We start from the raw sequence: 15,683 nt of genomic DNA on the forward strand, positions 1-15,683 counted from the left end.
AGGTTACTGAAACCGTAGGTAAGGGTGCCTGGGTGGCTCAGTTGGTCATGCATCTAACTCATGGTTTCAGCTCAGGTCATGATCTCACGGTCATGGAATTGAGCCCCATATCCAGCTCCGCGTTCTGCACCATCTACTTCAGCTTCTCTCTCTCTCTCTCTCCCTCCCACTTGTGCGTGCGCTCTCTCTCAAATAAATAAATAAGAGTTAAAAGAAAAAGAAACCACGGGTAGATGAGATCAATCAAATATAGAGTAAGAACACAGCCAAGGGTGGAACCCGGAAGGACATCAACGTTGTAGTAAAGATGAGTCATTGAAATAAATGCAGAAAGAAAGGGCATTTGGAAAGAAAGGAAAACAGCTAAGGGAGAGCAGTGCATGGAAGCAAAGGGGTATACAGTGCTTGGTATTCACACAGACTCCTTTCCTGCAGCTTTAGCATAGAGTTCATAAATGTTGGTGTTAATATGAAACCAGTATATTTAATTATTCCTCGCCCCCACCCCCACTCCCAGTCGACTGCCTCGAATTTTCAAGTTAAATTTCCTGTGTAAGGCTTCTTTATCTTTGGGATAGATACAGCATACAGCACAGTTCAGCATCAGGAGCAAGCTTACCTCCAATTTGAGAATTGTAGGTGTATGAATGCTAACAGTGGCTGGTTTTCTCCCAATTGAATTAATAATTTTGGCTCAGCCTGAAGAATCCTGTTGAGATATATTATGAACCGAAAAACCTTTTTTTGAAGGGATGGAGGAAGTTGGTTGTATTTGAAAGCTAAATGGATTTTTCAATTATATGTTTTTGTCCATTTCTGTTCATGAACTCCAGTTATGTCCAAAATGTAGTTTAGGCAGTTTTAAAACAGTATGAAGAAATAGTTTGAACATATGGAAAAGTTGAGTAACAAAGAAAACCCAGGTACCCACTATCTAGATTTAAAAATTAAGATTTGTACCATATTTGCAAACATGGTACTCTGGCTTGAAAGTAGGTGGCATACTCTGGGAACAAAAAGAACATCAGTGTGGCTGGACCTCTGTGATAAAGCCCCGGGCACTAGGCCATGACTTGGAAATGGGTAAAGCCTAGGAGGGCCGTGGTAGGAATTTGGATTTTATTATAAGGGCAGTGCAGAATTATTGAAGGGCCTTCATCAATGGGCTCTTGTTACGAATTCCTAAAACTCCTTCAAATACTTGTAATGAAATATTGCTGATGGTAAAGAAGGAAAAGAGGGAACCTGGAAAGGCAGGCAGGTCCTTATGCTGAAAGGTATCTTTTAACCATCTTAATCTTTGTTTACCATTGCTTCTCCGCCCAGGTATCACCATACTTGGGATCATCAGTTCCAAAACTCAGACATGTGCCTGAGTGTGTTTCATCTCCAAGGATCTTGCTGAGGAGTGTCCACTTCTTGTTTTGGGTACTTGTTTACTAACTGTATTTCCTCAGAGTACAGTCTTACTAGTTTATATGTTCTGCAAAATTTGGCTGCGTAGTATACTAATTAAAAGGAATGGTTGTGTCATGCTTCCTCTTTTCCCTCACAGAAGCACATTATATCGGGTCTCTTCAGCAGCTGTACCCTTTCTGCTATGATGAGTATTTGGTTTATGGCAGAACTTTTTAAAACTCCCTTTGCCCTGGAAAGTCACTTCTTCAACCATTGAGCCAGAGCTGAAAATATCTCTGTTGCGTAGCACCGTAACACTTCCTGCAAAATACCATTAAACATTCCTACCCTCCACCCAGCATTGATTTGTAGCATCATTGCTATTATTTGCAGAGCACAAATAGGAAAGATTGTATTTTCAGAGGATTTGTTGTGATTGTGAATTCACTGTGTTTATGAAAAAGCAACCTGCATTAACCCCTCAAAAAAAAAAAAAAAAGTAATGGGAAAGAGTGATGCAAGATTTGTGGATATCTGTGCCTGTGAACATAATTTGTGTACCTAGTCAGGTAATCAGATAATGTAATAGCCACTTGGGATAACTCAGTTATAATTGATCTAAACTTCTTGTCATAGGAAAGATATTTAGATAAAATTTTATGCATCTTTGGATTTTGAGAACCTGTGGTTCTCTTTGGTCCTGTGATCAAACAGATTTACAAGCTGATAGAAAGATGGTAAGTTATATAGGTGATAACTTGGGTGTAAAGATTGGTGAGAACAGGTCATATCAAAACATGTCAAGAGGGGCACGTGGGTGGCTCAGCAGGTAAAGCCTCTGTCTTCAGCTCAGGTCATGATCTCAGGGTCTTGGGATCGAGCCCCACATCGGGCTCTCTGCTCAGCAGAGAGCCTGCTTCCTGTCCCCCACCCCACCCCTGCCTGCCTCTCTGCCTATTTGTGATCTCTGTCAGTCAAAAAAATAAATAAAATCTTTTAAAAAAAAATAACAAAAAAACTTGTCAAGAAATAACACACTTATTCATGTTTTCATTGTAGGCTTAACATTAGCGTTAATTTGCATGCTCTTCCCCCCAAGTGTGTGTTTATAAACAGACATGCAGGTCCCTGTATCTCAGACTTCAGAGAAAAAACATTCAAATACTTTATTCAAGTAAAGTCTTAGGCAAAGTCCAAAAGAAGTGTTAATGATGCTGTGCAGTGGAGATATTTTGTGTTGACATGGGGAAAAAAAAACTTGGGCAGAGGTGGGCAGTGGGCCCCAGGGACAGTTAAATATAGGAGATTGAAAGTCACAGTTTGAAAACCACTGACCTAAGTGCTCTGTAAGGTTCTTCTCAAAAATGTTACCTTTTGGTATCTTATATGAGGTTGTTTAATGTCTATGAACTAACTTCTTTCAGTTTATCTAGTAAAAGTTATTATATAAGTTCTGACACGTTCCCAAGTTAATTCCATTGTCTGTCTTGTTAGTAACTTTGTTTTTTCATGGTGACTTCTTGGAATAGTTGATGTCCTCCTTTCACATGATGTAATATTGTGGTTTATGTGGTTGAAATACTGTTTTCTGCTACCCACAAAAAATCAAGAACTTCCAGAAGTTCATTATTCCCAGGGTTTTATCCAGTGAGTTCCTTCATAGGAGATAGTCTTATCCAGGCAGAAAGAGTACACATTTAAACTGTTACTTAAGGGACTTGAGGATCTGCCTGGAGATTTGCTCAAGGCTCGGTCCAAGATTCTCTCCAACTCTGAGACCCTGACTGACTAAAGAGAAGGAGGTGTGTGCCCACTGGTTGCTTGGGAGGAAACAGTGTAAACAAACACTGGACAAGACCAAGAGAATGAGCCTGTTGCTAGTGCTGTTTGGCTGATCTCCTTACCTAGCTTTTTGCCTCAGTTTCCTCAACTGTAAAATAGAGATATCTATTAATGAGAGGTATAGTCCAGTGATTAAGGACACTTTGGATCAAGACAGACCTGAGCTGGTTTTATCGTTTAGTACCTTGAGACAGTTTCTTGACCTCATTAAAGTTCACTTGTAAATGGGAGTAATAATGGTAGTAATGTCCCTCAGGGAATTGTTTAAAAAGATCACATAAGGTGATGAATTAAAGTGCTCAGTATGGGGCCTGGCAGTACTAGTTGCCCTGCTCATCAGCACCAGCATGTTCCTCCTCAAATGAGTGGTTAGGAGAGCAGGTGATAAAAAGGTATTTTGAAAAGTACAAAGTGTTCTGTAATTCTAAGATATTTCTGCATTATCATTTCCTTTGATTATTTGTGGGTTTCTCAGTTCCTGCTCATTTTGAAAGTTCTTTCATAAAGTGACTTTCTCAAACACTGATTTTCTTCCCATGTTAGGATTTAAAAAGCATGTTTTTTTCTCTTGACCCCACTTTTTCTCACCAGTGCCTTTCTGTGTCCGCAGGTAAAGCAGGCAGAGCGCAGCGAGGCATCCATCGCTGCCGCCATGCCGTTCCCATTCGGGAAGTCACACAAATCTCCAGCAGATATTGTGAAGAACCTGAAGGAGAGCATGGCCGTTCTGGAAAAGCAAGACATATCTGACAAAAAAGCAGAAAAGGTATGTATTTGGCTTTATTTTATGTTTTCAATTTTTTGATTAGGAGCAAATACAAGACAGATTATGGGGTGATTTTAAAAGATCAATAATTCCCAATTTGGAGTTTTTAAAATAGAGTCCTGAAGTAGCATTTGCTAATGCTTAAACACCATATGCTTTCTTCTGTACTGCCATCTAATAGATTGATTTCTAACTTTATTCTCGGTTTTTCATTTCAGGTTTTCAAGTTTGTTTAAATTGGGGGGATGGTGGTTTTATTTTTGTTTTTGTTTTGTTTTCATTGTTGAAGTGGTTTATCTGATTCCTGAAATCACTGTTTCCACTGGTGGTTATCTTGGAGCAGTACCTCTCCTGGTTTCCTTTCCTCCTTTCCGTGTTGCCTTTATCCATGACTAGTGTTTCCCTCTACCCAGTCATCATAGCCTAAAACTTGGCTTTCATCCCAGTCTGTCTCCTTCTTTAAGATGTGATCTTTCACAAAATAGTATTAACCCCTGCTTCCTAAGGGATTTATGAATTGATCATGACATCCATTCCCACTTGATGAAGACCCTCATGACCTTTCTTAAGGACCTTAGGAGTAGCTTAGTCCTTAGTATTCTTTCTAAAATACCTCCCCTACTTTAAACCTTCCTTGCAGACTCCTCCCATGGCGCACAAGACCCTTCATGACCTGGTCTCTGCTTCTCTAGGTGATTTTCAACCCTTCTTCCCTTTATTCTGTGTACTCTAACAATCTCAGCTTGCCGCTGTTTGTTAGAGCAACTAAAGCAAATAATCAGCTATACTGTTTTTAATGCCTTTGTCTTATCCACCCCCTCCATTTCTACCTCCAACCCACTCATCTTTCAGAACCACCCTGTACCTTTCTTTTTTCCTAGATGGCTTCCCAGAGTACACCCTTTCCTTCCTCATCCTTACCCCTAAAACAAATCTCTTTTGGCTACCTCCTTTGGAAATGCCAGCACTGCCATCATCTTAAACATGATTTTGTTTGTGTCGAATTTTTGTCTCCCTTATTAGAACATGGGCTCTTTGACCCATGTGTTATCTCTGGTCCACTTAGCCCTCCACAGTACCTGACTCCCATGGGCTGGGACTCCCTACTATTAATTGAATGAGTGTTTCAACACTCATTGGAATGACATTTACCACCCTGTTGTTTGTTTTAGAAGGTTGTTTCCTGTCTTGGGTTGTTGAATATTCGACTGCTTAACATCTTTTTTAAGTCCAAGGCTCTGGTTTACATTCTCTTCTTGTGAAGAAGAGAAGTTCATACTCATGGGATTAAGATTTGTTACAGGCTATTCAGTTAGATCTTCCCTGGAAATTTTAGTCTCTCACATTCCCATCATAAGATATTGATAAATGTTAATGATATGATAAAACTTAAAAGACAAAAGGTCTGGTGTAACAGATGACAGCTAGATTCTCATATTTGTGTTTGCATTCAGTCTGCTGTCATGTGTTAGTTATTTTGGTTGAAATACATAAAGAAAATCTGGCCTCCTACAGATGTATAGGTAGGAAAAGGAGGTATATTTTAAGAAAAGGCTTTCAAATAATTTTGAATATTTTTTTATACCAAACCAAAATTCAACAATTGATAGTTCCTTGGTTGTAATAGAACCTGAAAGTATTGTGAATATACTTTTCATACTCTGTATTTTGAAAAGATCTTTTTTTTTTTAAAGATTTTGTTTATTTATTTGTCAGACAGAGATCACAAGTAGGCAGAGAGGCAGGCAGAGAGAGAGAGGAGGAAGCAGGCTCCCTGCTGAGCAGAGAGCCTGATGCGGGGCTCAGTCCCAGGACCCTGGGATCATGACCTGAGCCGAAGGCAGAGGCTTTAACCCACTGAGCCAGCCAGGCGCCCCTAATACTCTGTATTTTGAAAAGATCTTTTATCCATGTATGATTTTGTAACATTCATTGATCATTTAGAAAGTGTTAGATAACTGACATAGACCCATATCTTCCAAATGCTAACACATTATACAATATCAAAAATTCATATTTTTAAGTAGTACTACTAATCCCATCAGAAAAGTCTTAAGTATTGGGAAGTGATCTGCATTTTGTATTCAAAATTTAGATTTGGTAACAAATACTGTTGGGTGTTTCCTCTAAAAGTGACAGGTTTACTTCATTCATTTTCAAGAAAATACCTGCCACATGTCCAAGCCTGAATGATATGTCAGTTTTCTTTCAAGTAAAAATGATTTTCCATTAAAAAAGTGGCTTGTTCAGCTCATAGCTCAACAATTGTACAAGTATGTTTCCTTAAGACAGCCAGTTACACTTCCGGAAGGGTCAGAAGGTGCTTATGCATGCTCTCCATTTATCACACCAATGTTAAAAAGATATATGTGTACTCAAAGATCAAAATTTAATAAAATGAATATTTTGTTCCTGCTTCCTCCTGACATTCTTAAGTGAAACTGACTTTTTTTGTGTTTTTTTTTTTTTTTTTTTTTTTTTTTTTTGGTTAACTGAGTGCATGATTACAGTGATAGCTAGTACAGTTTGCTGTCCATGTCTTGACTCAGTCTCGGAGGTCATTGCTATCAGTGCAAATGGCAGTATAACAGAAAAAGGCAAATAATGTGTTGGTATTGATTGAAAATAATTTTGACCTCATGGTTCCCTTGAAAGGGTCTTAAGGGTCCCTAGAGGTCTACACTTTGAAATCTGTGGTGGCTAATGGAAGGTGTATATGTGTGTAGGTCAGTTGCATCAGGTAGGGGGAGTATCCTAATTTAGATGGGGTATGTGAGGAAGCTTCCTTGAGGAGGTGGCATTGGAGATGAGTTCTGTAATTATAGAAAACAAGTTTAAGACTGCCTGGATGGCTCTGTCAGTTAAACGTCCAACTCTTGGTTTCGGCTCAAGTCATGATCTCTGGGGATCAAGCCCCGCTCTCTCAATGCTCTCTCTCACTCGCTCACACACACTCTCTCACTCTTTCTATCTGTTAGAATTCATATCATCTACTTTACTAAATCAGTGGTTTTCAGCCAGGGGCAATTTTCCCCTTTATGGGACATTTGGCAATGTCTAGAGACATTATTGGTTTTAACATTGGAGGGAGGATTGCCACTGACATCTAATTAGTAAAAAGGCCAGACATGTGCTAAGCATGGGGCAGCCCCCACAACCAGGAATTATCTGGCCCAAAATGTCAGTAACACTGAGGTGAACTGCTTACTCTTTTAAACCTTAGCAAAAATAGACTTCCTGCTATTAGGATAAACAAAGCAAAGAAAAATAGTTGAATTTATGAAAAATTTCATTTCAGAGGAAAAGAACAATTCTGAAAGGCAATCCATGTAAATTATTTACTCTGAAATAGATTAAGAAGAGGGAGGAGGACCATGAATTTTCTGACACCTTGTTATCAAGCTTCAAAAGAAAGTAGCAACTGATGCAAATGGTGAAGAGGGAACTGAGATCTAAAAACAATGAAAAGATGAAAATCTCATCACTCGTTAAAAACCATGAGAAACAACTTAGACTTCACACTTCAGACTGAAAACTTGAAGGTAGTCCCAATAAAATCATGCTAGCTATGACTTAGTTAGCATTGTGCTGGAAATCCAGCCAGTACATAAAGAAATTGTTTAGAAATAAACATAAATCTACTATAAATAAACAGCGAAAACTACATTGTTGAGATATTCGTATATCTGGGTAGAACACAAGTAAACCAGTTTGAAAGTGAGAGTTCACCAGGGCAGCTAAATTGATAGAGAATTCATAGCACCCCTAAATGCCGATCAGAACTATTTAGAAATTGTTATATTTTAAGAAAGTACTTAATTTACAATAGCAACAAAAAAGTATAAGATGTCTGGGAATACTTTAATCAGGAAGTATGAAGAACCTATATGTAGAAAACTATAAAACCTTATTTGGAGGCACCAAAGAATACCTGGTCCATGTTATCAGCTGGCATACAGTTAAGATGCCATTTCTTCTCAAATTAATTTTTAAGCTTAAAGCAATTTAATTCAAATGCCAGTAAGATTTTTGTAATTTAAAAAATTTTCTTACGTTCTAGAAAAGTAAAAAAATAGCTACAAAGTTGTGGCAGGATTGAAGGAATATAAATTCTACTTTATTTTGAAGCAAAACACTTCACCATCCGCTCACAGTCTTTCCAACCGTAGTTAATAAAACTCAGTCCTTCTTGTTTTTCAGGCCAAGAGTCTTGCATCATGCATCACTCCTTTCACATTTCCCATATCCAGTTCATGAAGCAAATCCATTCACTTTATTTGGGGGGAAGAAAATTTAAAAAGCCAGAATCTAACCACGTCTCCCATTTTGCTAGTTACCACTTTGGTCTGGGCTACCATTATCTCTGCTCTGGATTACTACAGTATCCTTTTAACTGGTCTCTCTTGCTTCCCTACAAGCATAGTGGTTCTTTCCAAACATGAGTCAAATAATATTTTCCTTAGAGTAAAAGTCAGAGTCCTTACAAGGGTCTGAACTAAGTTCTGCAGGCCAAATCCTTTTCTAGGCCTGTTTTTATGAGGCTTGTGAGCTAAAGGATTGGTTTAAAAAGCAAAGAAGAATATGCGACAGCGATCTTATGTGGCCTGCAAAGCTCAAAGTATTTGCTGTCTACCCTTCAGCGGAAAAATACACAATGACCCTTGCCCTGGACAGTCAGGCCTGTGGCTTCAATGGTCCCTTCCCCAGGTGCTTTTCCCACATTGACTTCCTTTCTTTATACACTCCAGTCAGGCTTTTGCCTTTAAGCCTTTGCGTTTGGCTGTTTTCTTTTGCTTAGAATGTTCTTCCTCCAGCTCTCTGCTTGGCTTACTCCCCACCTTCAAGTCTTTGCTCAAATGTCACTTTTCACACAACGCCCTATTTAAGATTTTATTTATTTATTTGAGACGGACCACAAGCAGGCAGAGAGGCAGGCAGAGAGAGAGGAGGAAGCAGTCCCCCTGCTGAACAGAGAACCTGATTTGGGGCTTGATCCCAGGACCCTGAGATCATGACCTGAGCTGAATGCAGAGGCTTTAACCCACTGAACTACCCAGGCACCCCACACAACCCCCTATTTAAAATGCAACTCTCCTCTCTGGCATTCCTGTTCCTCTTGATCTTGCTCTATTTTCCTTTGTAGCACTTAACATTTTTAATATACGGATGATGTTTGTTTATCTTTCTTCCCCTGTTAGACTATAAACCTTCCAAAGACAGCTTAATAACTATTTGCATTTATTGAAAGTGGAATACAAGGCACAGCTAAATTGAAATGCTGTTACCTTATGACTCTTCTGAACTCTTAATTCCTACTGAATAGGATAAAACAGGTATTACTGAGAGTATGTAAAATTTGTATTTTGAGTTTATGACTAATAAGAGTGTATAATAGCCACATATCTTCAAGATTTTTATGATGTTGGCCAAGAATCACATTCCTTTTTAGTAGTACCACACATAGAAGTAGTGAGATAAATGACCCTTCTCAGGAGATCTAACCAATGTCTTCCATATAGTTTTATTTCATTAATTATCTTCCCCTGTAGTTCAGGATGCCCAGGGAACATTTTTAATGATTGGATGAATAATTATACCTAGTGGACATGATTAGTAGACCACTCAGAGCTTCTAGGCAGGGTTCTAGTGATCTGTTATAAGATACTATCCTCAACTCAAATCAAGTGGTTGATTTGTTGTTACTGATTTCTATGAAGAGAATTAAAGGGCTTACTAACAGAGTTTGTGAATGACAAATACTATAGAAGGATAGTAAACTCTATATGTAACTGAATCCAACACCAGAGGAGGGTGAGTTAGCTAGGGGTGGTGGTGCAGAGGTTGAAGGAACAGCATGGTCTTAACTAATAAAATGCAATACAGAAAAAATATAGCTTTGCACTAGAATCTTTAAAAACAAAAACAAAAAAACTACATGCCAAAGGAGAAAATAAAACAAAATCACTAAAAATACTTGATTAAACCAAAAGAAGGCCGAAAAAGAGGAAAAGGAGGGATTAAGGAACAGGTGGGATAAATGGAAAACAAACAGCACGATGATAGACTCAGATACCATAGCAGTAATCACATTAAATATAAATGGTCCCAATACCTCAATTAAAAGACAGAGATTGTTGATTTGAATTGATTTAACTTTATGTGCCTGTAAGAAATGAACTTTAAAGATAATGACACAGGGATACCTGGGTGGCTCAGTCAGTTGAGCCTCCAACTCTTGATTTCAGCTCAGCTTGTGATCTCAGGGTCATGATATCCAGCCCCACAACAGACTCCATGCTCAGTGTGGAGTCTGCTTGGGATGCTGTCTGTCTCCCTCTGCCCCTCCCCTCACCTGTACTCCTGTACACTCTAAATGAATGAATGAATGAATATTTTAAAGGTAAATAAAGATAAGGACTCAGCTTACAAGAATGGAAAAAAGATATGCCATATTAATACTTGTCAAAAGAAAAAAACTGGAGTGCCTCTATTAATATCAGGCAAAAGTAGATTTCAGAGCAAAAGAATATTACCAGGGATAAAATCATTTCATGATAAAACAAAGGTCAATTAATCCAAGAGATACAGCAATCCTAAATATTTATGCAACTAGTAACAGAGCCTTAAAGCAAAATCAAGCAAAAACTGATAAAATTGCCAGGTAAGTGAGTCACATTCACAATTTTAATTGGAGATTTTGGTACCCCAATCTCAGTACTTGATAGAACAAGTAAGTAGACAATCAGCAAGGATTTTCTAGTAGACCAGAAAGATACTATCAACTTTACCTGACTAATAGTTATAGAACCACAGCAGAACACTCCCACCCTTGTAACATATGGCACATTTTTTGTAAATGTAGACCATATTTTGGGCCGTAAAAGAAGTTCTAGTACATTTAAATGGATAAATTTATATAATATATGTCCCATGACTACAGTAGAATTAATTAGATGTAGTAAATTAATTAGACATCAATAACAGTCTTAGAAAAATTCCAGAATATTTGGAAACTAAACATCTGAGTAATTCATCGGTCAAAGAAATTAGAAAGTTGAGTGGAATAAAAACAAAACACAACATCGGAATTAGTGTGATGTTGCTTTTAAAACATGAGTTGGGGAAATTTTATAGCATTAAATGCAAATGTTAGAAGAAAGGTCTTAGTCCCCACCTTAAGAAACCAGTAAAAGAGCAAATTTAACAGAGTAAGAAGAAAGGAAGTAAATAAAGATCAGATCAGAAATTCATTAAATAAAAATCGGGGAAAAAACTCAAAACCAAAAAGCTTGATCTTTGAGAAGATGAATAAAATTGATAAAATCTAGCTAGGACTGATCAGAAGAAGACACTAGTCACCAGTATCTGCATTGAAGGAGTTGAAATCACCACAGATTCTACAGATATTAAAAGGGTAATCAGGGGATATTGTGAACAACTTCATGCCAATGAATCTGACAGCTTAGATGAAATGGATAGATTCTTTGAAAGACATAACTTGCCCAGGCTCACTCAAGGAAAAAAATAGATGACTTATATCCATTAAAGTAATTCAAAATTAGTAATTTTCTCCCCCCCCAAAAAAAATCTAGCCATTGATGGTTTCACTAAAAATTTCTACCAAACATTTAAGGAAGAAATAACATGATTTCTACGTAAACTTCTCTAGGAAATTTAAGAAAAAAATATATAACTCCTTCTCTGAGGCCAGGATTATTACCCTAATACCAAAACCAAAGACATTACAAGAAAATTATAGACTAATATCCCTTAATGAACATAGATGCGCAAGTTATAAACTAAATTTTAGGAAATTGAATCTAACAGTAGGACCATACATCATGACCAAGTGATTATTTCTAGAACCCATGGCTGGTTTAACATTCAAAAATCAATCAGTATAGTTGATTGTATTGACAAACTACATGTCAGTAGGTGAAAAGAAAGAAGAGGGGGGAAAAAAAACGATCCTGATGAAACTCTCAGGAAATTAGGAATAGAATTTCCACAACCTAACAAGGGGCATCTACAGAAACCCTGCAGCTAGCACTATATACATAATGATGAAAGGCTGAATCATGTATTTCCAAGAACAAGAATAAGAAAGGGGGAAAAAGAAAAAGGGATGTTTACTTTTACCACTTCTGTTCAACTTTGTTCTAGGAGTTTGTAGTGCAGTCAGGCAAGAAAAAAATAAAGGGCATGAAGAGGAAGATGTAAAACTATATTTGTGGATGATGTGATCATCTACATAGAAAAGCTGAAGGAATTTACAAAAACGCTAGTAGAACTAATACATAAATTCAGCAAAGTCACAGGTTACAACATAAATATACAAAGACAGTTGTATTTCTGTAATAATACAATGGAAAATCCCAAATTGAAATTGAAAAAAAAAATCATTTGGCGTAGTATCGAGAAAATAGAAAACATTTAGAGATAATCTTACAAAGTAAAAGACCTATACACTGAGAACTACAAAATCTTGCTAAGAGTTGAATGACCTAAATAAGTGAGAAATATACCTGTTCGTGGGTTGGAAGACTCAATATTGTTAAAGTGTCAGATCTCCCCAAATTGTGATTTTATAGATTCGTTGCAATCCTAGCAGGCTTGTTTATAAAAATTGGCAAGCTGGAAAATTCAGAGGACCTGCAATCAAAACAGATTGGAACAAAAACAAAGTTGGAGGGTTTACAGCATCTGATTTCAAGAATTCTAAAGGTGCAATAATCCCAACAGTGTGGCATCAGCATAAAGAAGACACATAGGTCAGTGGAACAGAACAGAATTAGAAATAAGCCTACATGTATATGGAAAATTTTTGGCAAAGGAGCAAATGCAATTCAGAGGAGAAAGGGTAGTTGTTTTCAACAGTTGGTGCTGAAACAATTTGATAGCTACATATGTGAAAAAAATGTTGGACCCATAACTCATGCCATATATGAAAATTAACTCAAAATGGATCACACAACTAAATGTAAAACCTAAAATTATAAAGCTTCTAAAAGAAAACAGAAAATCTTCTAAAGCTTCTAAACAGAAAACAGAATTCTTTGGGCTAAGCAAAGAATTCTTAGATCTGTTACCAAAACATACTCTATTAAAAGAACAATTAGTAAATTGGAATTGATCACCACTAAAACTTTCTGCCCTTCAAAAGACACTAATAAAAGAATGAAAAGACAAGCCATATAAGGAGGGAGAATCTTTGCAAAGCATATATCTGATATAAGATTGCATCCAGAATATATGAAGAACTCTGAAAACTTAGCAATATGAAAACAATCCTATAAAAAGTGGGCAAGAAATCCAAATATACACTTCACCTAAGAAAACACTCAGCTTTTGGATAAGCGCTTGAAAAGATATTAATCATTAGGGAATTGCAAAGTAAAACCATGAGGAGATACCACTACACACCTATTAGAATGGCAAAAATTGAAAACTCAGGCTATACCAAATGTTGGTGATTATGTGGAACATTTGAAACTGCAGGTGGGAATGTAAGATGGGAAACCACTACCAAAAACAGTTTAACAGTTTCTTTAAAAGCTAATTTTGCATCTAGCATCCCATTCCTGGGTATTTACCAAGAGAACAAGAAATACATGTCCACACAAAGACTTGTACATAGCTGTTCATAGCAACATTCTCTATAATAGTGTAAAGTAGGAAATAGTCCAGGTGTGTGAATAAACCAGTTGTGGTACATCCATAGAAAGGAATACTACTCAGCAATTAAAAAGAAGGAATTATTGTTGTACACAACAGCATGAAGGAATCTCAAAATTATTATTTTGAGTGAAAGAAACCAATCTGTAAAGAGTACATAAGGTATGGTTCAGTTCCTACAAAACTCTATGGATAGCCATAATGACAGAAAGTAGATTAGTGGTTGTTTTGGGATTGGCAGGGATGTGGAGGGTTAGGGTGGGGTTGGCAAAGTAGGGGACTTCAGAGGACTCTTAGTGGTGATGGGTATGTTTAATATGTCTTGATGAGTTCATGGGTATACACATAAGTTTAAACTTAATAAAATTGTACACTTTAAAATCTGTGTGGTTTCTTCTGTGTCAATTATAATTCAATAAAGAGAGTAAGAAAAGACGATCCATGGGCCAGCTGAGATGGAGGTGACTTACAAACTGCATGCCTTTGCCCTGAGAAGAGGTCATGTAGTGAAGTACCCAGAAAGACTATTGAAAGCCTAGGTGGCAATGATAGAAATACAGTATTTAAATTCGAAGTGACTATCTTCTGCTGTTTATAGATCAGTCCATACTTGAGGATATAGAGAAACTAGAATGTGTTGGGAGAGGAATGTCCATCTGGCACAGAGATTGAGAACTCTGCCATGAGGAATAATTGAATAATTGAATAATTGAATGATGGAGATGTGAAGTAGAGAAAGAATAAAATGTGAGCCCTAGGCTCTTAGTTAAAGGTTTTTAGGGGATCATCTTATATGAGGAAAGGGAAGGTTCCAGATGGTGGCAGGAGGTAGAATTAAAACCTGTAAGTGGAAGTAAAACAGAGAGTCCAATTTCATCTTGCTATTAGGAAAAATAATAGGTAGAAATTGGCTTCCCTTCAGGAGAGCAGATTTCTGTCTCTGGATATGTATTTGACACAGGCCAAGAGCCCACTTAGTTCTTGTAGAAGAAATACAAGCTTTGCATGGTTGACACATCCTTATGTTGAAAAAAACACCATATTTTGCAAGGTGCCTTCATAAAGAATAGCCATCCATCTTATTTTGAGGTATAATAGTTTCCTGTCATTATTCTCAAGATCCATATAAAGAAAGCTGTTGTTCCTAATATAACCAGTACAATGAGAATTCACTCTCGGCTCTGCCAAACCCATGGTGAATCTTTGCCTGTTTCTGCTTTACTCGTTATATCCATGGGCATTTTCTCATTCATTTCTTGTGATTTTGTAGACAAAATGGTAAATACAACATTTGAATGCTTATTCTCCCGTTTGTAATATGTTATTATTTTTTGCTTGCTTTATATGGTACACAGCTGCCTTATTAAGAATTGTATATAATAAAAATAGATTAGTTCCTTAGGTACTATGCCACACCTTTTTAAAAGAATTTGAAAACTACTTCCCTTACATTTTAGGGAAAAAATGGTTTATCTTACCATCCTTATTTTTAGGTAACTGGGACATGAGGGTGGAGTGGGATGGGGTGGAATTTGTTCTTTCATTGCTAACAGCCACATAAATCTGTGTATGTAATGGCTATTTACACACTCTTTGCCCACCGCATGCTATATAAAGAAGGTACATCTGCCTGTTCAGCTTATACTTGGGTCCCTTCATTGCTGTGAATACATGTGTTCACAGTGTTGAATGGCTGTATTCACTCATTTCATGAGAGGAATAAGTTTGCTCTATGTTGGCATATTTAAGAGGGGCAAAGGGAGTAGCCTTTTCTAGCATAGCCATTTGACAGTGACTCATGGTTACTCAACTTGTTTAGAGTAATCTTTGACACCAGAAGGTTATTAATAGGTTATTATTAGTCCATGATCTTTCAGCTTAGACTGCTGAGACATTTTCTTTATTAGAGAGAGATGTGTGGGTCTGTGTTTATTGGAGTAGGTTTTTTTTTAATTAACATAAGAATTCATGTGAAAATAGAATTGCTTTTATCAAATGTTTA

The 15,683-nt window shown here is 37.2% G+C and overlaps 1 protein-coding gene across 1 annotated transcript in view; it reads left to right on the plus strand.

The window, feature by feature from the left end:
• Positions 1 to 15,683, plus strand: part of CAB39 (calcium binding protein 39) — an 88,440-nt gene that overhangs the window by 30,958 nt on the left and 41,799 nt on the right. Inside the window, exon 2 of the mRNA XM_044241827.1 lies at positions 3,851 to 4,006. Coding sequence (XP_044097762.1) covers positions 3,893 to 4,006 — 114 coding nt within the window. The 5' untranslated portion in view covers positions 3,851 to 3,892. The remainder of the gene's footprint in view (positions 1 to 3,850; positions 4,007 to 15,683) is intronic.

This window comes from Neovison vison, chromosome 3 (genome assembly GCF_020171115.1).
Source record: "Neovison vison isolate M4711 chromosome 3, ASM_NN_V1, whole genome shotgun sequence".
Classification (NCBI taxonomy): Eukaryota; Metazoa; Chordata; class Mammalia; order Carnivora; family Mustelidae; genus Neogale; species Neogale vison.